The 25,065-nt window shown below is 40.0% G+C and overlaps 1 protein-coding gene across 2 annotated transcripts in view; it reads left to right on the top strand.

Moving 5' to 3' along the window:
• Window positions 1-25,065, top strand: part of CDON (cell adhesion associated, oncogene regulated) — a 101,072-nt gene that overhangs the window by 30,546 nt on the left and 45,461 nt on the right. For both annotated transcript variants that reach the window (XM_079929134.1, XM_079929133.1), the window contains 7 exons: window positions 9,977-10,113; window positions 11,938-12,210; window positions 13,492-13,638; window positions 14,533-14,676; window positions 15,310-15,597; window positions 17,874-18,143; window positions 22,457-22,810. In XM_079929134.1, the coding sequence (XP_079785260.1) occupies window positions 10,038-10,113; window positions 11,938-12,210; window positions 13,492-13,638; window positions 14,533-14,676; window positions 15,310-15,597; window positions 17,874-18,143; window positions 22,457-22,810 (1,552 nt within the window). In that variant the 5' untranslated portion in view covers window positions 9,977-10,037. The remainder of the gene's footprint in view (window positions 1-9,976; window positions 10,114-11,937; window positions 12,211-13,491; window positions 13,639-14,532; window positions 14,677-15,309; window positions 15,598-17,873; window positions 18,144-22,456; window positions 22,811-25,065) is intronic.

The following is a 25,065-nucleotide window of genomic DNA, read 5'->3' as shown; positions in this document are numbered from 1 at the left end:
GACGCATCCTTGTCGTTGCACATGACTGCTTGAAGGGATTCTCTAGTCTCTAAAAGCACCGAGAATAGCCCCCAGAGATGAACATGCTGACTCTTAGAGGGTGTGTTTGTTGCCACCGAACTTAGGAAAGCACTTTCTTCCCTTCTCCTTTCCTCCGCCTCCACCTGCCCCTACCCACGCCTCCAGTCAGACCACTGAAGGATGCCTGCCAGCTGTTACTCTCATTTCTCGGGACCCCATGTGGGCAGCATGAAGACTGTCACTGATCAAAGGCTTTAGTGAAGGAATGCGTCTGGTTACCCTACACTGTGGTACCTTTGAAAGGTATATGGGTGTGAAATTCAGCGACATTTGGAAACTCATTTTTAGGAAGTCTGAGTGTCTGATTCCATCCCTGGAATATCATTTTCTGTCTTTTCCTTTTTGGTTACAAAAATCTTTTTTATTAGTAGTATTGATAATATGAGTTATTCTGAGTGAGGAATGGCTACCCCTTGAAAGGCGATTGTATTGTATTTTATTTTTAGGCTTCAGCTCGAGGCCCCTCCCCCGCAGGGATAACAGTTCCTCTGTGTGCAGACGCCTCCCTCGTCTCTCCTAAGCACTCAGGCTTCTTTCCGCTTGCCTGCCAGGTCTTTCTTAGAGTTTCTCTTCTCTCCAACTCAGCTCATTAGCTCCACACCTTAAGATGCAACCTCTCCATTCTCTGCTACCCTCCAAACAGCAACAACAAACCACGGAGAGCCCTGCTGCTTCTGTGCGTTTCCTGTCTTAGTGAAGGCACGGCATCCACGAACTCGCTTGTCCAAATGAGAGATCTGGACAGCAGGTTTCATGCCTTTCTTTATGGCCGAAGCAGTAGGGAAACAAGTGGACAGACGATGGATTCCAAAGATGTTTAAGAGATGTATTCATTCCCAATGCACATCATTCACTATCCAGGTCCTATTCAATTCTACCTCCTAAATATGGCTACACAAAAATTCACCAATTTTGATAAGTCTTTTTTTAAATGCACGCTGATGTGACAGCTGTCACGTACAATCTAACAAAATTGTTTCGAATGAAGTTAAAGACAACTAAGTGTTACTAGAGCCATCTTATGGAAAAAACTGGATGAACCTTTTGGCCAACCCAATAGCTTTTAAATATGTCCATGTCTTAACACTTTTTAAATCTTTTACACTTATCCCCTGATATTTTTCTAGTACAGGTCCCAGTTCTCTTTCACAGCAGCCTCCTAACCCTCTTCAGTCATCCGCCACATTGCAGGGTAAATGATTTTTCAAAGGCACAAGTCTGATCTTGTCCCTGGCCTGCTTCAAAGCTGTTCATACTCCTCTCTCGGGAAAAAAGCCAAGCACCCTAACCTGATTTATTTTGTTCTTTATGCTCTAGCTTCTACTCACCTATGTGCCTTACCTGTCACCTGTCAATCCCGTCCTTACTGTCCTCTCCAGCCCATTCTTCCTTGCTCTCTGCTTCTGGTTCTGCACGCAGACTCTTCCTTCTGCTTGGAAGACGTCCCTCCCCTTGCTTGTCCTCCCTCCTCCCAAACTTCTCCATCTGATTCACCGAATCATTGTTGCCTCTGGGAAATCTTCTCAGCCGCTGAGTCTTGGTTGGATAACCCTTCTGTTTTCCCTGCAGCACCTGTACTTGCTTTATTCTGGGGCTCACCTATCCCTTCCTCACTTACGCACTTTAATTCCTGAAAACCTTTATTTCCTAAAAGCCTTGCTGCTGCTGCTTTCTTTTTCGCCATGCCCTGTGGCTTGCAGGATCTTAGTTCCCCGACCAGGGATTGAACCGGGGCCACGGCAGTGAAAGCACTGTGTCCTTACCACCGGCCCGCCAGGGAATTCCACTAAAAAGCCTCGCTTCTTAGTGAAAGCCATTTTCATTGATTTTGGTGGAAAAAAAAATCATGGGTTCCCTCCCAAACCAAGAGAGCTACACTGCTTTCACAGATAGAAAAATAAATCAACTAAGCAATAAAAACAAATTTGTGTAGGTGATAAACAATATTTTGAAAGTAAATGAATAGTTTGTTCCTAAATATATTGCAGTGATTTTATTGTCCTCAGCAAAGGAGAAAGAGAAGACTTGAGGGTGGTGACTGGTGAAGGAGGGCTGGTGAGGAAGTCCTTCAGAGGCGGGGGAGTCGGGAAGTGGACTTGGAGACAGGAAGCCTTCTAAAGGCATGTAGTTATCTTGCAGCCACATGGCACTTAAAGTTACAGCACACAAAAGCACCTTACGGCGAAATAAAGGCTAAGCGGCGAAGTGTTCCACCAGTTGTGGAAATGATGCATCCCCGCTGGTGGGTGTGTCTTTGACCGAAGCTGTAACATCAAAGTTCCATTGTTTAGTTTCTGATTGAAAAAGTTATATAAAAGTTTATACCAAATAAAAAGAAGCCATCTGCAACATGGAATAACTTCACAGGAGCCCCTGTGGCAAAACATTTAGTCATTCTGTTAGGTGAGGCTGTGTTTGAACAGCTTCTTTAGTTGTCACCTGTCCTCACCTGACTCAAAACCTCCTGAAGGCAGCTACGCTGCCTGTTTTCTCCCTGGCTGAGTTTCCAGCATAGCACAGCGCCTGACACGTAGTAGGCAGGCACTAAGTATTTGTTGAATGAAACATGAATTCCTCTGCTTTGAATTCTTCTAATGCTTTTTACTGTCTCATTTACTTATTATCATTTTCTTTATTCCAAAGTTAATTCAAGCCCTCTTTTCCTAATTAGGCTGCAGTATCCTTCAGTTCAGGAATTATACCCTCCTCATCTTCCTCATTTTTGTACCCTCCCAGGATCTTGCCCAGAGTAGATGCCCTACGTATGGAATTAATTGACTGGATGAATATTTCTTGGAAAAAGTAAGATTCTTTGAGAAATCTGTGCAGGATTAGCTAAATTATTCAAATATTCAGAATGAAGAAAACTTTGAGAGGAGATTTAAAGCTGGATGTGATTAAGGTCAAGGTGGTTCAATAGGTTAAAAAAAAGCATATATTGTGATGGACTTCCGTAACTGAAATTGTGCTGAATTAATCAGTACCTAATAAAAAAAATTAAAGTAGACATGCTTTATTTTTTCTTTTGTTTAGTTATTTCTGAAAACTCATTTTTTCTCAACAATTGAGAAATAGGATGTTTTGAAATAGAGGGTTTGAAAGTAAGAATCAATCTTTTTTTTTTAAGAAGGAAATTACTATTTCATGAAGAAAACGATGCCTTTAAAAAAGAAAACTAAGTTACAGAATTTTCTATTTTGAAGAACAATACTGATCCCAAAGCTGAGTTTTTGTTCACAAATTAATCCCAGTTATTCCCTAAGCCTCAAAGAAAACTATAAGAAAGTCTGATATAGGAGTCTAGGGAGGGGATAGTTCAGAGAGACAGCTTTGATCATCCTTAGGAAAGCAAAGGCGTTCCTTTAAAAACAGAGGAATCAAATCTAGAAATTCAGGACTTTCCCCAAAGGATTATTCTGGCAGCATGTTGAAAAGGGGTTATAAAAGCATGAAGTTCACAACCTGAACAATAAGTTAAGTAAATGTTAGGGAACTATTTCCTTTCTTATTCTGAGACGAGGCATACCTTTAGCTTCCCTTTGCCGACAGAAATTCTCTTAAGCCTGGGACGGCTTAAAAGTACAGTTTGTAATGCAAGACAAATTGCCTTCTCTGTAGGCATGCAGGAAAGGCTTAGAGAAAGCCCTGTAACTCAGGAGATACCAGCTAGTCTTTAGGCCAGGACTCAAGGAGCAGCATTTGGGCCGTATGAGAGTGGGGAATGGGGAGGAGAATGGGTAAAAAAAAGATTTTTACCGCATGGAGGAAAGAGTTATCCCCTGATCCTGATTTGTAGGTTGAATGGGATACTACACTTAGCTGTTCTTTTTCTTGTTCTTTTTTTTTTTTTTTTTGTACTCTGAAGAGACTGTACTACCAGGTGCTTTCTTGGGAGCAAAGTGACCACTGAGCATCTTCTCAGACACTTAAGTCAGCCACTCAGAACTGCAGTGAAAATAATGGATGTTGGCCTTTAACTTCCTCTGAGTATAGGAAGGAGGTAGAAGAACTTCCTCATGACCATGTTAATTCCTTCTGAGACCAGTGAGTTGGATAAGCCTTGATGGTTCTGTTTTTCACATGGGAAATTGATCAGGCCTTTGCCAATGTCCAATAGTAAGACAAGATCAAGCCCAATTTAAAGTCCAAGTCCTTGAGTTATTTTACTACCTCTAGTAGTTTAGGGAAGTAGGGGTATATATATGCTTAATGGACACGGAAAGCAGTAAGCAAGAGAGGATAATGGTTGGGAATGAATGGTAACTTACTATTTTGAACGCCAGCAAATATTGCCAGAAAGCGTCTGTCAGCAGTTCTTGCGTACAGATTTCTTTTCAGACAAGTACACGTTATAAATTAAAATCACACAGTATAACAACCTCAACACACAACCCCTTAACTTACTTGAAGTGAATTTTGGGTAAAAAGCAGAGATTTTTGTGTCCATGGTGTTTTTTTGTAATTGAAAGTTCAGAGATGGACAAGGTTTGATCAGTGTAGCCTGCGGTGTCCATTATTGTTATTCTTTCTGCAGTTACTTTCATATAAATTTCGAATATTGTTAGAGAAACCCCTAACAGATTAGACAGTGAATGTTGCTTTATGCCCTATAAAATATTTTAATTAATTTCTCAAATTCATGTTTGATATCCACGCTTCGCTTACCTCAGCGTAAGGAAATAAACAGTCTGCTGGTGAGCAGGGGTCCCCCCACGTGCTGGTGGCGGTTGATGGGGATCAACTTGTGCCTTGTTGCCATCTTTTTGGACGACAACCTCAACCATCTATATATTTAATCTTAAAAATGTTTTTACTCCTTGGCCCAATAATTTCACTTTTAAAAGTCAGTTCTAAAGACATGCTTAGAAGAGTAGCTAAAGATTTATGGACAAAGATACTCACAGCAGTATTATCTGTAATAGCGAAAAAACCCCACAAAACCAAAAATATACATATGCACGCACATATAAAAAAGTGGAGCCTAACCAATAGGGAATGGCTAAGCAAATTAAGTGTTGATACCTACATTCAATAAGTATCTATAGCTGTTACAAATTATGTTTATGAAAAATTTTAATAAACATGATCATTAGGTGATAAATGAAAAAAGCAGGATTTAAAACTATATTCCATATATATTATGATCTTCAGTTATGTAAATATACACCATATGAAAAGGATTAGTTGAAAATGGATTGAGATATTGATGTGTTACCTTTAGGTGATAGAATTGTCATGCTTACTTGCCTTGTTTTTGTACATTCATTCCACATTTTTATGCTAAATGTGTGATTTTCTTTGTCATTGAGTATTTGTAGAAACTTTCTGTTAACAATTTTCTACTTGATAAAATAGCATATTCACTGTAGAATATGTGAAAGAAAACCTTGAATATTTTGTTTAAAATATCACCTGGCATTATGTTAACCACATTGGATGCTTAAAAAAATATTCTAAATGAGAAAAACACTGCAGTCTGAAAAATGGCAATGTAATTTAAATCAGAATTCTGTTTTATCTGATACGATTTAAATCCAAATTCTGTTTTGAATTTTTACATGAGAATATTTGAATGGTACGTATGCTAGAACAGAGGTCAGACAGACCTTTCTCTGCTGGCCACTGTGTCCAGATCAGAAGAGGAGGATGAGATAACAGTTTCTATGCAGAGGAAATTAGGGCTGTTTTCTCCCTTGCCGAGAAAGATGCCATACGTGCTGAGGCCACTGATCTGTGTGTGAGAAGATGGCAGGAACCTTGTTCAGTTATGATAAACTTGGCCAAACAAATTGTTCATTTGCGAGCAGTGCAGGGAAATGATACATATTTATATGTATGTGTATATAAATTAAAAAAATATAAAATTTGTATATACTTATGTACATTTATAGTATACACATATATTTATGTATAGATGTTAGATATGTATGTTAAAATATATTTTTTGTTTTCCAATAACTTAACTAGTCAAGTAGCAATAGCACTAATATTATTAAGAAGTTTCCTCTTTCGACAAATATAGTACTTTTGAAAGTGACATGGTATTGAATAACTTTCCAGCAGTGCTAATGCATATACCCTGATTTATACATCCTCTAACCCTCCTTACGGTCAGGGATGTTTGTTTGTGAGGTTGGACCTAGGTTGCTCTTGGTGGCTGTTGAATATAATTTCAAGCCACCTGACCCGTAGAGCAACAGAACCCAGGTTGTTGTCCTGAATATCACAATTTTCTAACAAGCTGAGCAGGCTTGCCACAGAGAAATATAAACCAAGTCAACAAATATTTAGTCAGTGACTGTGAGGGTCATAATTTCTTTCCAACCTCTCAAATCAACTGACAGCATGTTAACCTAATAGAAAGATAGGCACATTCCTGTGTGATAATATTTAGGTAGCAATAATGAGCTGTGATGTTTTAAAGGACAGCTGTAAAGTAACTCACTAGATCACGTGCTGGGGTTAAAGTTGACTCTGGAATTTGTTTCACTGCTTTTCAATAAATAAATAGTCGAGGAAAGATTTGGCAAAAGGAAGAAACTCTCTTCCTTGTCCTCAGGAAGGTGCCTCCTGTTAACAAGTTGTTTGAATGTTTACTCTGCCGTGACTGCCTAGCAATGGTGTGTCAGTTCTTACCCTTGAACCAAGGGAAGAATTCAAATAAACCAAAAAGGTTTTCACAGAGCTGGCCCCTTCTGCCAGCGGGTGGTACCAGAGTATTTTCTCCCACTTTTAAAAGAGCTCAGCAAGGGCTTCCCTGGTGGCGCAGTGGTTGGGAGTCCGCCTGCCGATGCAGGGGACACGGGCTCGTGCCCCGGTCCGGGAAGATCCCACATGCTGCGGAGCCTGTGCTCCGCAACGGGAGAGGCCACAACAGTGAGAGGCCCGCGTACCGCAAAAAAAAAAAAAAAGAGCTCAGCAAGAAAACATTTAAAAGGCATTCCTCGAACTGATAGTCCACGATGTAGATAAACTTGAGTTTGCAACTTGGAGATTTTGGAGCACCTGGTGTAGAGAAGTGAGCAGATCCTGGGAGATATTTGATTTATTCAAAGCCATACTTACGGTGCCTTACTTTGTATTACTACCCAGTTTTATCAATGGTTAGAATTAACCTTTCTTTTCACAGATGAGTACACACGTAGACTTCTCATTTCTTAAATGTCATTAGTGTAACTCTGGCATTACATTTTGTTGTATTCTGTAGTCAGATTCTGTGTCCTGGCCAAGCAGGAATGTAGGGGAGAATTTGTCGACACGATAACCACTCTTTGGATCTCTAGCCTAGCATGGTGCCTGGCATACAGTAGGTGCTTACTTTATGTTTGCTAATTTTTGAAATCATATATATGAATGCATAAGTGAATGAAAGAATAAAAATATAGCTAGGTTACACTGAATTCAGTAGAGAGAACAGTTCTCATTAAATACTACTCTCTAAGGTACTTCTGGGAATTACGTTACATTAAGGTATTCCTTTCATTTTAAGAAACATCAAGTGCCTCTTTTCTGCTAGGCATTAGAATTTGCAAAGTTGGATATGACATCATTCTTGCCTTCAAAGAGGACATAGTTATGTAACCAGATAAATTGCAGAGCACAGTAGTGAGTGCAGTGGTAGATAGTGACCAAGGTGTAGGAGTAGCACAGAGAAGGAATGAACCATATCTGGAGGATGGCATGGACCTTGTGAATATTCCGAATTTATTCATCTTGTTTACTTTCCATCTCTCCCACAGAATGTAAGGTATACATTTTTGTCTGTTACTTATTTTTACTTACATATATATTTAAGTGCTCTGTCTCCAGCTCTTAGAATAGTACCCATCATATAATAAACATTCAGTAAATATTTGTTGCATGAATGAATAATTTTCCTTCCAAAAGGAATTTACCAATTATATTTCACCCACGAGATATTATAGTGATTTTTACGCACATCCTTACCAGTGCTGGGTTTTGTGAAACTTTTTTTAGCTTTGTAAATGTGTTATATTATCTCTATATTAAAAAAACACATAAACAAACATTTCCATGGCTGCCATCCATCCATCCCCAGCAATTCTCTCTGTTTTTCTGCTGCCCTTTTATAGCAAATCCTTGAAGGAGTTTTCTGTGCCTGTTTCTTCATTTCCTCCCTTCCCATCCTATCCTGAACTGATCAGACTTTTGTCCCTTCTCCACTGAAACCGTTCTTGCTATATCACCCATGGTCTTCTTCATGGCTTTCTGATGCCATCTTATCTTAACTCTGTTTCTCAGCAGTGTTTGAGATGGGTTGATTACTCTCTTCTTCCAGAAATATTTTCCATTTTTCTCCCTAGATGCAACATTCCCCTGGATTTCTTCTTATTTTGTTGGCTACTTCTTAGTCTCCAGTATTACTTCTTTCTCCTCTATTCAGTGTCTAAAGGTTGGAGTATCTTTCCTCCTCTATCATATTTTCCTTAGTGTTTATCTAGCGCCAAGGCTTTAGTACATGTAACATCTGCATTTTCAGCTCTGACTTCTTCCCACAGCTCCAGACTCCTATATGCAACTGTCGACTAGTTACTGGTACTCGGATCCCTCACAGATCTCAGACTTTCCGTGGCCAAAGCGCAGCTGTTGAGCAGCCTCCTCTTCAGCCGTTTCCCCTGCTCCAGTCTTCCCCATTTCAGGAAGCAGAACTTTTACTTATTCTGTTACACCAAAAACTAAGAGTTGTCTTTGATATAGCTCTTTCTCTCACACTTTTTTTTTTTTTTTTTTTTGCTGTACGCGGGCCTCTTACTATTGTGGCCTCTCCCGATGCGGAGCAGAGGCTCACGGGCCCAGCCGCCCCGCGGCATGTGGGATCCTCCCGGACCGGGGCACGAACCCGTGTCCCCTGCATCGGCAGGCGGACTCCCAACCACTGTGCCGCCAGGGAAGCCCTCTCTCACACTTTTTATCCAGACCTTCATCAGCTTGGTTTAAGCTTTAGGGTATGTTCTAAAGCCGGTGATTTTCCTCAGCACCTCCACAGCTGACTCACTGGACTCACCCACCACGTGCTCATCTCTCTCCCCAGCGATCTCGTAACTTCCCACTTGGTCTCCCTCCTCCATCCCGGCCCCACTTCAGTCTAGTCTCCATCAGCCAGTGATCTCCTTAAAGCATAATGAGATCCCATCCCTCCCTTCTCTAAGTCCTCCAAGGGTCTGCCATCGCATTTAGAATAAATGCCAAAACCTTCAGCGTGGCCTTTGAAGCTGGGCAGGGTCTAGCTCGACTTTCCTGTGTGCTCTCTACTTGGCTCATCCCACTCTCACCACAGTGGTCTTTGGATTTCTGCAGACAAACTCGATCCCCACACAGGCCTGCCCCTGATATTCTCTGCACAGTCCATGAGTCCCCCATCTGAAAAAAGGGAAGAAAACCAGGAGCACCTGACTCATAGGCTTGTCGTGAAGGTTCAGTTAATATATGAAAAGCACTGAGATGGTGTCTGGCTCGTACAAGCACTATATAAACGTTAGTTATTATTTTGTTGTTATTGTTTCTGTTTTAAGGAACATAGAGGAGGAATGCATCTGAGTTGTGTTGAGTTTTAGATGGTTGTGAGATGTACAAAGAGAAAGGCGCTAAAGGCCGTTATGTATTCATTTGGAACGATTGGTTCTGTGTAAAATAAGTGTCTTAGTATCTTGGAAGAATGAGCAGAATTTCTAACTTTAATTTAACGTCTAGAGATTAGCTTGTGAATTGGGAAGATGTGGATCATTGAATGCCTTGTATTTGACGCAGTCTATGTGGAGCTTTCAAAATAGAGGGCAGCCACTGTGTTCATAACTCGGGCTGGCTATTCAGATAAAAAATTCCAACTGTTTTTGTACTTTAGAATTTCTTCCTTTTTTTTTTTGATGTCTTTTAGTAAGCCAAGGCCTGGATTTTGCCCTGGAAGTCTGTCCTGCCCGCTTCTGCAATCTGGCGCTATGCATCCAGTTGCTGGACCCTTACAGACACTGCTCTATGTTACTCTCCCGATTCTGTGCTCTTCCGTGAGTCCAGGTAAGAGGAGAAGAATGGTAGTTTGGGCCTGAAGCTTTTCCTCATCTCAATCCTATGAAGAACTTCGACTTTAATGCTTCGACGATAGTGATGGTTTCTAAAGACGTTTCTAAGATTTGTTTGACCAGTGGAATGATTTTAAAACTTTGATTCATTAAGCAATTTAAGGATCTCTTAGGAGTGCTTCTGGGCACTCGCAGGCCTTCCCATCATTGTCCGTATAATTTATTCCTTTTGTTGTCTTGAAAATAAATATTTTCCGAACATGCTTTTTTTCAGTGAGGATATGTTACAAATCTCTGAATTTGGAAATTATGATAGGAATAAAATGCTGACTACACACCACCAAAGAGGAATTTTAGAATCCGTATGTAAGAGTACTCAACTTGGAGTGAGAGAACTTGGTTCAAATCCCAGGTCTCTCATGATCTTGCCTAATTTATTACCTAACTCTGGGTTACTAAAAAGCTTAAATGTGTTTATTATTAAATGTATATGTAAGCCTGAGGCTAATTCATGGCCCATATGCATTTCTTTTTATTTTAGATAAGTGTGAAGATTTATATAGGAGTATATACAAATACGGTGATGTTTATTTATTAAGTAATGTTTGTTTATTATCTTTGTTAAAAATACTGTAAGGGACTTAGACTTAGTAAGGGAAAATTAGTAAGGGAAAATTAGTAAGGGAAAATCAACTTAGTAAGGGAAAATTGATTTAGTGGTTTTTGTTTGTTTGTTTGTTTGTTTGTTTTTTGCGGTACGCGGGCCTCTCACTGCTGTGGCCTCTCCCGTCGCGGAGCACAGGCTCCGGACGCGCAGACTCAGCAGCCATGGCTCACGGGCCCAGCCGCTCCGCGGCATGTGGGATCTTCCCGGACCGGGGCACGAACACCGTGTCCCCTGCATCGGCAGGTGGACTCTCAACCACTGCGCCACCAGGGAAGCCCGATTTAGTGGTTTTATTTCTGGGTTTTTTTTTGGCTAAATAGCAACCTCAGATTCAGTCAAGGCATTTCCTTTAATCTTTATTTCTGGTAAAATATCCTATAAAAGTAGATTCAGAAATTTATTATTTTTTTCTTTTAACTATTTTATTACACCAGATTATTAGCATCCCTGTCCCCCGCCCTCATTTTTGGGTGGAGGGGAGGGATCTGTTTTGATACTTGAGCGCAAGAACCCCTCTCCCCCAAGTTACTGGAGGAATAGACATAACAAGTGAAACTATTCCAAACACCAAATAAAAATATTACGATTGATACCCCGTTTATCCTCATATCCCCAAAAGGATAGACTTTGTATTTCGGTGTGGCTTCCTAACTTTCTACTTCTGCGTTCTTAAAAGTTGAACATTACTTATATTAAAGGGAAGTAGTCAAATTATTTTGAGAAAATAATTTGCTCTTAAAGTCAAACCCTGTTGGTAATATGGAAGAGAATTCTTTTGATTTTGAAAGTCATCTTCTCTTTTTCAGATTCTTAATTTCCATTTTTTAAAAGCTACTTCATTAGAAGAGCAGTTTACCATTTCTCATTTATAGAATTAGTATTTTGTTTTATTTATATCATAAGGATTCTCATCTGTGCTGCCCTAACTGTTAAGTTCTCCATTGGTATGTTGCCTTCTTTCTTCCAAAATATAAGAATGTTCCTAGAACTCTTACAAGCTCTCAGGACCATAACGTATAAAGTAAGGGATTGCCTTTCGTTTTGTAGATTGAGATGAAGTATATTAAACTTGCTCTTCTTTCTCTCTCCCCTTGTCTCCTCTTCTCTCCCACTCCCCCCACCCCTTTGCACATGGGGACTGTTCCCTTGTAGACTTGGCACCTTATTTTATTTCTGAGCCATTGTCTGCCGTCCAGAAACTTGGTGGACCTGTAGTACTGCATTGTTCTGCTAAACCTGTGACTGCTCGTATCTCATGGTTGCATAATGGAAAAAGATTGGACAGAAATGTGGAACAGATTAAGGTTCACCAGGGGACGTTGACTATCCTTTCTCTTAACCCCTCCCTGTCGGGTTATTACCAGTGCATTGCCAACAATAGCATTGGCGCCGTTGTGAGTGGTCCTGCAACCATATCGACTGCAGGTGAGTCTGATTTTGTCCCTGTTACAGATGCTTTTTTCCTGAAATTACTGTTAATACTTGCATTTTTTTGAGTACTTGGAGGAACGTGGGCTTTGGAGTAAGACACGTATGCGTTCTCATCCCAGCCTTGACACTCGCTGTGTGTTTAACCTGGGGGACGATACTTGAGCCTTGCTTAGTGTCTTCCTCTGTATCAAGGGATCTGGACATTATTTTGTGCAGCGTTAGGACAATTTTCTAACGTGAATCTGAATTTCTTTGTGAGTATTTAAAAGTCCTTAATATCAACAACCAAAAAAGCTGTTGTCCGCTTTGACAGTTACTTCATGCCATCCTTTATCTTTTTTGCACATCTAATTGTTTATTTGCCTTGATTACAGAGTGATTTTCATGTATTTAATTGAAACCAGGCTAAAGAAGTGGGGTAGAAAAATAACTGTATGGAAAGGAATGTTGAGTATTGAACTTATGGAAAAATCTGGTATGTGTGGTTTTCTTAGTAAGTTTGAGCCATCTGCCTTTCAAACGGTGATGGCTTCCAGTAATGGAAAGCGTCTTTGTGAGGGCACCCCTATTTACAGAACAAATCTGGATTCCCCAGGAGTAGTGAGTTTGTCATAACTGAGAAGAGTAAATGTTTTGGTAGAGCTGTGACCCGTGGACAGCTCCAAGCCACACACCGGAGGGCTGAATTCCTAGGGGCAGGCTGCAGAGTGCTTTCAGCACTGGCAATAATAAAGAGCCCTTCCATGCAGGCTCCAGCTGTAGTCAACTTAAACCGAGAGAAATTGAGACCTAGTTAGGATATTCAGGTAATTCAAACGATACACTGCTTTTTTTTTTTTTTTTTTGATATCCTAGGTTCATTCTTGGAAACCCTTTTATTGCCATGTGAGTAGCTACTAACAGAATAAGGATGCATAGGGAAAGTGAGTTTTGATGAGAGACTGGATTAAGAAGGATTTATCTTGACAGAATGGGAACAATTAGGCTTTATAGTTCTCCCTAATGTTTCAAGAACAGTTTGCTTGCCTTGTAGTCTCCTGGAAGCATTGTCTTCTGGAAAAGGGTGCCATGACTAAGCCCCAGCTCTCAACTGTGCACCCCTACCCCAACTGCTTTCTAAGATAAAAAGATCCTGCTACTTTGGGAACTGGGAGTAGCTGCCACAAATGGCCATGGTGCAGATGTTGTTTCTAGCTTTACAATTTCCTTTGGGAAAGAGAGTTCAAATTTACATTTATTGATTGATCTATCTACTTATTTACTTATTTCTTTTAGTTCTTGGTGATTTTGGTTCATCAACAAAGCATGTTATTACAGCAGAAGAAAAAAGTACTGGTTTCATTGGCTGCAAGGTACCAGATAGTAACCCCAAAGCTGAGGTGCGCTATAAAATCCGGGGAAAGTGGCTGAAACATTCCACAGGTGAGACCTCTTACGACAGGCCAAGGGCACCCAGGGAACGAATGGGACTAACCAACTACCGTTAAGCTCTGCGTGCTAGGGGCTGTAGACACAGAAACACATAAGATACATTGTCTCTACTGTTGGGAGTCAAGTGGAGTAGTTTAGACACATGGTTACAGTATGAAATAGAACATAGTACAGAAGACAGTCCAGAAATGATTACAGCCCCGCACCCCCAAGGCTCACTCCTTCAGCTCATTCAGGAATCTACTCAGATATCACTTCCTTTGAGAAGATCGCCCTCATGGCACTATCTGAAATGATGTGCTGTGTTGCTCTGTCCACTTCATTCAGCTTTATTTTCCGTAGCCCTGTGTCATATGCATGACTGTCTGCTTGTTTGTCATCTGTCCCTTTCTCTGCCGCCTTGTTCCTGCATCGGAGCACTGGCAGCATGAGTGCAGGGCTTGCTTTATCTGCTCGCTTCATTGTTGTATCACTTGTGCACAGGCCATTGTTGGCAGAAAATAGGGTCTCAGTACATATTGTTGAGAAGAAATGAATGAAGACGTGAATGACTACTGGGTGGTCAGTGCTGCAGGCAGGGGTTTGCCCAAAGTGGCAGCTGCGGTCGTTGTATCTTTGTCTAAATATGTTTCTTGTGCTGTGGTGTTCTCAGGGAGTGATCTGTTGCCTTGGGGCTCTGATGGGTTTGATTTTGTTACTGTAGTGCTGTTGACTTTTTTTGTTCTGCTTTGACTTTCCTTTTCCTTCATTTAATGAATTTTCCCCGATTGCTTATTTGCTGCTCATGTCACGTCTACATTTAAAGCGTAACTATCAACCTTTGTTGGTCTTAACTTGTGTCCTTCATAAAGAGAGAGGCCTAACTGCATTCCCTTCCTTCCTCAGAGAATTACTTAATCCTTCCATCAGGGAATCTTCAGATTTTGAATGTATCCTTAGAGGACAAGGGATCATATAAATGTGCAGCTTTTAATCCTGTCACACATGAATTAAAAGTTGAACCCATTGGCCAAAAGCTCCTTGTGAGTCGTAAGTATTTGGGGGAATCGTGGTCACTGGGAAGAGTCCTCAGAAGCATTTCTCATAAAAAGTTGGGAGGTGGGAGTTCCTTTTTCTTTCAGATCCTGTTTGTTTATCACGAGAAAGTCTTTACATGCATAAGTGCATTATAGCATAGTACTGTATATGTTTTAAAAATATAATGACTTCTTAGAAGAGAATTTTGGTCAAGATGACAGGATAGAATTCATGTGGAGAACTTTGCCCTTTGCTCAAATAAAAAGAAATTAGTGAGCAAATATCACTTTGTATCGGTGGTAATCAAATTGGTGGCTAACTGTGAATTACAAAAAAATATTTATCTGTTCTCTTTGAGATACGATTAGTTGTAGTATCACCAATAGTCAAAGCATAGTTAAGTAACAGTCCACATACTTGTTGAGAAATTCAACATTTCCAAACTGCTAATTCAGGAGTAGCTCTAAAGGATCATGAAGTCTTTTAAATTTAATTCTCAACTGAAAATGATTTAGTTACCAAACAGGACCTCCTAGTGTAAAGAAGAATAAATGGGAAGATGGGGAAGCTCACAGCTTTGCTAAGGAAGAGGGTGGAAGTGAATACATAAGAATCATGATTTTTTATTTTCCCTTCTTTCTCCAGGCCCTTCTTCAGATGACTTTCACATTCTTCACCCCGCCCTTTCACAGGCATTAGCTGTTCTCTCTCGTAGCCCTGTGACCCTGGAGTGTGTGGTAAGTGGGATCCCAGCTTCTCATGTGCACTGGCTGAAGGACGGTCAGGACGCTGTGCCGGGAAGCAAGTGGAGAAGGTTGTATTCGCATCTTGCCACGGACAGCATTGATCCGGCGGACTCCGGCAACTACTCCTGTGTGGTGGGAAACAAGTCTGGAGACACCAAACACGTGACTTACGTGGTGAATGTACTTGGTAAGATGTTACTTGTTAAGTGTTTTTTCAAGTCAGGCTATTTTTCTGGTCTAACTGATGTTTGAGTGGAAGATCTATTTGTGAACCATACATGGAATAGAGGCTACCTAGAAATAGCTACCCCAGTACCAAAATGAGCTTCATTTCTCTAAAGGACTGCTGAGTTGGGTAGTGTTTCTGGGTGGCACAGAGCGTTTCACCTGGGATGTTCTTGGGAACCTCACCCCCAACCTGGTTACATAATACAGTAAGTCCCCTACATACGAACCTTCAAGTTGCAAACTTTCAAAGATGCAAACGTGCGTTCGCATGTCTAATCATGTAAGTTAGTTCACGTGTCTGGTGTACATTGTCACGTGTGTGCATCCTCTACAAGTGGCTGTGCTTTTGTGTACTGTACAGTACTGTATAGAGTACAGTAGTGCAGTATCTTTATTTCAAGCCCAGGATGTCCTGAAGCAAGTGTAAAAGCAGCGGTGGTGTAGCTGGTTCTATACTATATAGCCGATTGTTAGTAGGGTTCCTAAGCTAACTTTGTTGGACTTAGGAGCAAATTGAACTGACGAACGCACTCTCGGAATGGAACTGGTTCATATGCAGGGGACTTATTTACAGAGCTGGTTCTTCCTTCTCGATGACGTGGAGGAAAGAGACTGGAATTCAACAGGATGCAAGATTCTGGGCTGTATCAGTGTGTAGTGTCCAGTAATCGTAACTAAGACAGAGTACTGACTAGAAAATGTCATCTCAAGAAGAAATCATTTCATTTTATTTTCCCTTTTGGAATGCTTTCACTATAGCTGGCTCATAAAATTTGTGTTATTTTCACCCATATTTCTATATATACTGTTTATCTCAAAGCTATTCCTTTCTTCCAGCTACCTATCTCACTGTCATGTGTAGCAGCAAAAATGTTTTCCTTTATCAAAACAGATTTTCATGAAAACTGGAAAAAAAAAGTTTTCATAGTAAATATAGTTTTTGTAAAGCTTCTACACCTGTTTATGTGCAACAGTGGCCTGACGTAGGTTACACTGGAATTAATACAAGTGTATGGCAAGTGGGCTTTAAAATTTAATGCTAATTAGGACTAGATTAATATGCATGGTCATTTAATTTGGACATATGTTACAAATGCCGATACATGATGTACTCTGTCCAGGTAATAAGTGACTTGATGCAGAAAGAAAAAGACAAATACCGTATGCTAACACATATATATGGAATTTAAGAAAAAAAAATGTTATAAAGAACCTAGGGGTAAGACAGGAGTAAAGACACAGACCTACTGGAGAACGGACTTGAGGATATGGGGAGGGGGAAGGGTGAGCTGTGACAGGGCGAGAGAGAGTCATGGACATATATACACTAACAAACGTAAGGTAGATAGCTAGTGGGAAGCAGCCGCATGGCACAGGGATATCGGCTCGGTGCTTTGTGACCGCCTGGAGGGGTGGGATAGGGAGGGTGGGAGGGAGGGAGACGCAAGAGGGAAGAGATATGGGAACATATGTATATGTATAACTGATTCACTTTGTTTTAAAGCCGAAACTAACACACCATTGTAAAGCAATTATACCCCAATAAAGATGTTAAAAAAAGTGACTTGATGGATACTAAAGGAAAATTTTTGCCCAGAATACATGTAACCTCAAAGCAGAATTGAGCATAAGAAGAATTTAACTTCCAAATAAGCATTCTTCTGTTTTGGCTTTTGCGTAGTGTGAAATCCAGGGAAATGATTACTTTATTTCAAACAGATCACCTGGAACAAACGCTCAGAGAAGCCAAAGATTAGAAACTCTGCACGTATGTATGTGTGTGTGCATTTGTTGGGTTGGCGGAGGGTGGTTAAGTGGGAGGAGAGATCTATAAAAAGAGGCTATAATGTTTTAGTAACATATGGTTTATCCTATTGGAGGAAATTTTTTCTTGATGACCATGGTGGATGGGAGAATGTGAGGAAATAATACAATTCGGTTTCAACTAGTTATTGAGGAGAGTTTGTATGACTCATGTGATAATCTAAAAAGTACATCTTGAGGGCTAGACTTTAATTTATGTTTATTTTATTTTTTATTAATTTTTTACTGGAGTATAGTTGATTTACAATGTTGTGTTAGCTTCTGGTGTACAGCAAAGTGAATCAATTATACATACACATATATCCACTCTTTTTTAGACTCTATTCCCATATAGGTCATTATAGAGTATTGAGTAGAGTTCCCTGTGCTAGACAGTAGGTTCTCATTAGTTCTTATTTGTTTTATTTTTAGAACATGCTTCCATTTCTAAAGGACTGCAGGATCAGACAGTGTCTCTGGGTGCCACGGTGCAATTCACGTGTGAAGTTCATGGGAACCCAACCCCCAACCGTACCTGGTTTCACAACGCACGGCCCATTCGTCGTTCCCCACGACATCTAACTGTGGGAAATGAATTGAAAATCAGGGGTGTTACCATGGAAGATTCTGGGCTGTATCAGTGTGTAGCAGATAATGGGATTGGATTTACGCAGTCTACTGGGAGACTGGAAATTGAAAACGGTAGGCTTTTAGGTCATGTAATCATAGGAGATTTTACTTTACAGATGGGGTTTTGTTCTGGTTAAAAATTAAATCATTTTTGCAAAAAAGGAAATAATCCTATCACCATAACAGAGCAGTGTTCATTTTCCATGTTCCTTTCTAGTTGCAGGTAGGCATTTCCATGAAGAAGCAACCTTATTTAATCACGCTTATTTAAAAATTTTTTTTATAATATTTTTTCAACAGATACTGCATAGTTTTGAAAAGGCATAATTTTGAAAAGCACATGGTAAAAGTCTCACTCATGTTCCCCAGCCAGCCAGATTTCTCTTTAGAACTAACTAGTTTTATCATTTTCTTGAATATCCTTGTATGCATGTGTATAATCAATTACATATAACATGTGAGCTTGTGTGCATTTAATAACAATGTCTGTTTTTTTTTTTTTTGAACGTAAATGGTGGTAGCATTCATATAAATTACCTTGAAGTTTTCCTTAAAAATTTTTCCTTGAATTTTACCTTAAAAATTACCTTGAACTTTTCACTTCACACATATCTTGGACATCTTCTCATATGGTACATTAAAGAGTATTTTCATTTCTTTTTAAAAATGGCTGCTTAGTCTTCCGTTGTATAGTTGTGATGATTTGACTAGTACCTCATTGATGGCTGTTTCTAATCCTTCACTATTACAAGAAGTCTACAATGGATGTCCTTCTACATAGATTATTTTGCACATGTGTGAATATCTCTAACATAAATTCCTAGAAATGAACTTGCTGAATAAAAGCATGTATGTCTTGGTAATTTTGATAGATATCACTGCTCTCCAGAATAGTTACTAGTTTATACTCCCACTAGCAATGTTTCCACATATCCTCACCAAGGTGTGGTGGTGTCAAAATTTCTGGGTTTAGTCTTTGCCAATCTGATAGGTTTTTTAAAAAGTACCTTTTGGGCTTCCCTGGTGGCGCAGTGGTTGAGAGTCCGCCCGCCAATGCAGGGGACACGGGTTCGTGCCCCGGTCCGGGAAGATCCCACATGCCGCGGAGCGGCTGGGCCCGTGAGCCATAGCCACTGAGCCTGTGCTCCGCAACGGGAGAGGCCACAGCAGTGAGAGGCCCGTGTACCGCAAAAAAAAAAAAAAAAAAAAAAGTACCTTTTGATCTATATATTTTTTATTATTATGAATGAAGTTGGGCATCTCATCATGTGTTTATGAGCCATTTGAATTTGCTTTCCTGTGTATTGCCTGTTCATTGTCTTTTGCCCATTTTAAATTAGGTTGTTGGTCTTTTTTCTTATTTATACGAGTTCTTTATATATTAGGGAAATGAATCTTTTGTCTGAGAGTTATAAATATTTCAAATTTCAAAGAATCAGGATGATAGAGACCAATTCTCTGAACTTGGTGCAATTAATTTAGATGTTAATAACAAAAAATAATTTTTAAATGGCATGTATTTGGAAACTTAGAATTATATTTCTCAATAGCTGGGTCAAAAATCATAATGGAAATTTAAAATTCTTTCAATGATAATGAGTGTCAAATTGTGTGGGATATAGGAAAAAGGAACATAGAATTTATAGCCTTAAATGCTTATAAAAGAAAGCTAGTAAAACTGAAAATTAGTGAACTACGTAAAATAAGAGAATAGATTTAAAGAAAACAGAAGAAAGGAGATAATAAAGATACGGGCAGAAATCAATTAAATAGAAAATGAAGATAAAATAGATCAGTAAAGATAAAGTTTAACTAAGGAGTTATTCCAGTAATCAATCAGAAAATTTAAAGTATTATTCATCCTATTTAATGAATAAAGGAGAAAAACAATATGATTATCTCCATAGAAGCAGAAAAACATCTGACATAATTCAGTATCTATGATAGACACTTTTAGGAAAACAGAAATAGAAGGAACTTTCTTAACTTGATAAAGAATATCTAACAAAAACTCACAGGAAGCATTACTTTTAATGGTGAAATGTTTAAGCATTCCCTTTAAAATCTCTTTTAGTTGTCATCATAGTGGAGATTCGCATCAGTACAGAATGACAAGAAAAAGAAATGAAAGATGTAAGGGTAAGAGAGAAAGAAAACGCAGTCGTTATTCATTCACAGCTGCTATGGTTGTCAATATAGAGAATCCTCAATAGTTTGTTGGCAAATTGTTAGAAATAATAAAAGCTTTTAGCAAGGTGGCTGGATAAAGACCAATAAACAAGAATGTTGCCTTTCTATGTACGAGTGTATTAGCCAGGTTTCTCTAGAGAAACAAAACACAAGAGGATCTATAATATACACATAGGAGGAGATTTATTATAGAAACTGGCTCACACAGGTATGGAGGACAAGTCTGCCATCTACATACTGGAGAAGGAGGGAAGCCAATGATGCAATTGAGCTGTGGGAGGAGGAGTGATGGTATAAGTCTCAACCTAAGTCCAAAAGCCAGAGGTCCAGGAGCACTGATGTCCAGTGTCCTAGGGCAGAAGAAAGATGGCTCAGCTCATAGAGAGAATTCGCGCTTCCTCTGCATTTTTGTTCTACTGAGGCCCTCAACGGATTGCATGGTGCCCACCCACATTGAGAGGACCATCTGCTATACTCGGTTTACCAATTCAGATGCTAATTTCTTCTGGAAACACGCTCACAAACACAGCTAGTTATCTGGGCATCCCTTAGCCCAGTCAAGTTGACACAGAAAATTAACCATTACAATTAGCAACAGACAGAAAAAGTAATTTAAAAGACACTCTAAAAGAAGAAGAACAAGAAAGTGGGGACCTTGCTTTACCAGATATTAGAATATACACAAAAATCTATAGTAATTAAGACAGTGTTGTATTATTGGTGCAGGAACAGACAAATAAGACTCTTGGAACAAGACAGAGACCACCAACAAGGATTTGCACTAAGGATTTGACTTAGGTGGCATTGCAGATCACCAAGGGGAGGATATCCATTTCAAGAGTTGATGCAGGATAATTGGTTATCAAAATGGAGAAGAAATTAAATCTCTAACTCACATTGTACACAAAGACACATTTCCAGTGGATTAAAGACCTATATATGAAAGGCAAAATGGCAAAGTTTTTGAAGAAAATATAGAAGAATATCTATATGATCTGGGTAAAACTTTTCAACAAGACATTTTAGGCTAATTTTTAAGAAAAGATTGGTATGACTACATTAAAATTAAAGCATCCTTATTTTTTAAAGATACCATTAAAAATGAAAAGCAAAGCAATAAACTGAGAGAAGATACTAGTAACATATGTAACTAGCAAAAGAGCAGTACCTAGTACTTACAAAGAATTCAGAACCATTACAAAAAGGATAAAGGATCCGACAGAAAAATGGACAAAATGCACTTGACAGAGGAGGAAAAATGAGTGGCAGATAAATACGTGAAAAGATAGTCAACCTCATTAGTACTGAGGGAAATGCAGGTTACGGCCCATGAAAGCATTTTATAGTTCTTAGATTAGTAAAATTTCAGAAATCTGATCATTGTTGATAGACTTCGTCAAACACAGGAAGTAGGACTGGAAAAGGAGAAAGATGTGCTGGAGAAAATGTCATTTGTAATCGATATTCCATTGTGAGATCACTTAAAAATACCGCCCCCCCCCCCCAAAAAATACCTGAGACCAGAAGGAAAGAGTCGGTGCCACTTGTTTAGAAACAAAAATTTGTTCGTGTATTTGGTCAGAAATATGTTTGTCAACCGTAATTCAGAACAGGTTTTTCTCCCAGGATTTTTGGGATCAGATTTTTGCGCCCTGGAATTGACTGTCTTTTTGAAGGACTATTATTTAGTTTTATACTTCTTTACACCTTTTTCATGTTAAAGTCTGAGGTTTTGGCCTCACGTGTTCTGGATTTACAGTGGTCAGATGCGCTGAGGATGCAAACTGGAAAACTCTCTGTGGATTCCTTTATATACATTCCTTTCTTTCTGAAGGACAGGCAACCTATGTGGGAAATGTCTAGGAGCCCACACGATGAAAAATTCTACTTTTGATTGACTGCTTTACTTGGTGAAAGTTGAGAAGCAAACTAACAAGGAAGGAGATATCTTTGTTCTAATCATGACTATGATCATTACTACTTGCTAACGACATTGCAAGCACTGTTACTTCAGTGAATGCACATGTTCACCACACTGTTCTGCATGTAAAACACTGTTTAGAAACACACATATAAAAGATGTTTCTAAGACAGCTACTTGCGCACGACACAACATTTACGTAATAGGATGAAATTATTTTGCATTGTAGATACTGTAATGTTCTTAATTTATGTGAATTACTTTTTTTTAACAGACAGTGGACTCAAGCCTGTTATAATTACGGCACCAGCAAGTGCAGAGGTGGCCTCTGGAGGCTCCGTGACTTTCTCCTGCAATGCCACCGGGGTGCCAGTTCCAGCCATTCGTTGGTACGACAGGCATGGACTGATAACCAGCCATTTGTCTCAAGTTCTTAGATCTAAATCCCGGAAACCACACTTATCAAGACCTGGGGGTTCTGACCTGGAGCCTGTGTACTTCATCATGTCCCAGGCTGGCTCAAGCTCTCTGTATATTCAGGCTGTTACTCGGGAACACGCTGGGAAGTATACCTGCGAAGCTGCAAACGCACACGGCACCACACAGTCGGAAGCCGTCCTCGCTGTTGGTGAGTTGCCATTAGTATCTTTTCCCAGGTGAATGGTTTCCTTTGACAGTAGGAGATAAAGTGATTGGAAGTAGATTTCAATGAGTCTAGCAACCTCTAAATATATATGTATTTACCAACAACAGTGAAATGTAGAATTGCATTTTTTGGTATTTGGCCTTATGCGAACCAGATGAACTTTGGTCTCCACTTCTGGTGGGTTTGTTAAGCTTGTAGTTGTTCTATAGGACACTTTCATTTGGGAGCAAGCCCAAGGTATGACTTTGGGGCATTAATACTTTTGGTTTTCTAAGCTGAAAATATCGTTGCAAATATTTTCAGGTGGGCCCTTAGTAAGGATAGTATCCAGTCTAAAGAGTTGGCTTTTATTGGGAATGTTGAGTCCTGTGTACTGTCAAACAACACCCATCTGTATATTTGCCTCAACCGTATTCAAAGTTATTGTTCTAATAGGGTGTATAATATAATATTCTTTTTTTTTTTTTTTTTTTTTTTTTTGTGGTACGCGGGCCTCTCACTGTTGTGGCCTCTCCCGTTGCGGAGCACAGGCTCCGGATGCGCAGGCCCAGCGGCCATGGCTCACGGGCCCAGCCGCTCTGCGGCATGTGGGATCTTCCTGGACCGGGGCACGAACCCGTGTCCCCTGCATCAGCAGGCGGACTCTCAACCACTGTGCCACCAGGGAAGCCCTAATATTCTTTATATTTTACTGATTTTGGGTGATGATGACTTAATTTGGAGTACTGGTATATAGAATATCAGTATTATTCAAATTAATTCAAATTTGACTTAATCCACATCCAAATCTTATATCAGGGGGCATTGGTGAGGGTGCCCTACTCATAGGGCTGGTGTGAGGATTCAAGGAGTCTGTACCTGTAAAGTGCTTAGAATGATGTCTGGAAGTAGAATGCCTTCAATAAATACTACGTATTAAGTTACAATTATTACTATCTAATTATTATTAAATTATAATTATCCCTTCTGGTAGTGTTTAGGGAAGAAGAAATAGTTACTGATACTAGTAGACCTTAATAATCCTTAAATAAAGAAGGTAGTTAAGTGTTGCATAAATTTATACACGCATATGGATGTGTATATGTATGTGTATGTGTGTGTTTATATATCTGTTCTGCTAAGCAAAAATAGGAGTGGCTCTGCTCAATGTTGTTAGCTGTAAGACAGCTGTCATGCAGGCACTGCTTGGGTATCATTTGGCTGAAATGATTTTCTTTTAAATTTTTTATTTTTTAAAATTTATTTATTTATTTGGCTGTGTCGGGTCTTAGTTGCGGCCTGCGGGATCTTTCGTTGTGGCATGCGGGCTCTTCTTTGCCGCACGTAGGCTGCTCTCTATTTGTGGCGTGCAGGCTCCAGAATGCGTGGGCTCAGCAGGTGTGGCGCGCGGGCTCAGCAGGTGTGGCGCGCAGACTCAGGTGCCCCGCGCCATGTGGGATCTTAGTTCCCCAAACAGGGATCGAACCTGCGGCGTCCCCTGCATTGGAGGGCAGATTCTTAACCACTGGACCCCCCTGAAGTGATTATTTTATGTAAATAAAGGGTAAAGGGAGCCATAGACATCACAGTCATAGCTGATAGAACTAGGTAAGTATCTAGTTGTCTAACTGCCTCACTTTATTTATTTATTTTTTTAAATTTTATTTATTTATTATTTATTTATGTGGCTGTGTTGGGTCTTCGTTTCTGTGCGAGGGCTTTCTCTAGTTGTGGCAAGCGGGGACCACTCTTCATTGCGGTGCGCGGCCTTTCACTGTCGCAGCCTCTCTTGTTGCGGGGCACAGGCTCCAGACGCGCAGGCTCAGTAGTTGTGGCTCACGGGCTTAGTTGCTCCGTGGCATGTGGGATCTTCCCCTGCCCAGGGCTCGAACCCGTGTCCCCTGCATTGGCAGACAGATTCTCAAACACTGCGCCACCAGGGAAGGCCCCTCACTTTAAATATGAGAAATCTGAAGCCCTTAGAAGATACATAACTTGTTTAGATTCGATCTTTCTAGATCTTTAAGATCCCCCTACTCCCAGGATTTTATGTCTTGATAAATACCATTTTTTATGTATAGTAACCCCATGAGCTACATCCTACCTGAGTGGTCCTTCGTTGCTTCTTTTACATGCTCTATAGTAATTACTGAAGTCTAGCTGAGTCTATTAAAGTTCAGAACAGCACATAACAACCCACTTCTTCCCATGGGAATCTGAGCTTATTATTAAATTCTAGCATGCTGGCAGCCTTTACT

The sequence above is a fragment of the Stenella coeruleoalba genome (genome assembly GCF_951394435.1).
Source record: "Stenella coeruleoalba genome assembly, chromosome: 8".
NCBI classification, from domain to species: Eukaryota; Metazoa; Chordata; class Mammalia; order Artiodactyla; family Delphinidae; genus Stenella; species Stenella coeruleoalba.
The sequence above is the reverse complement of the archived record's forward strand: the minus strand, read 5'-3'. Positions and strand labels throughout refer to the sequence as shown.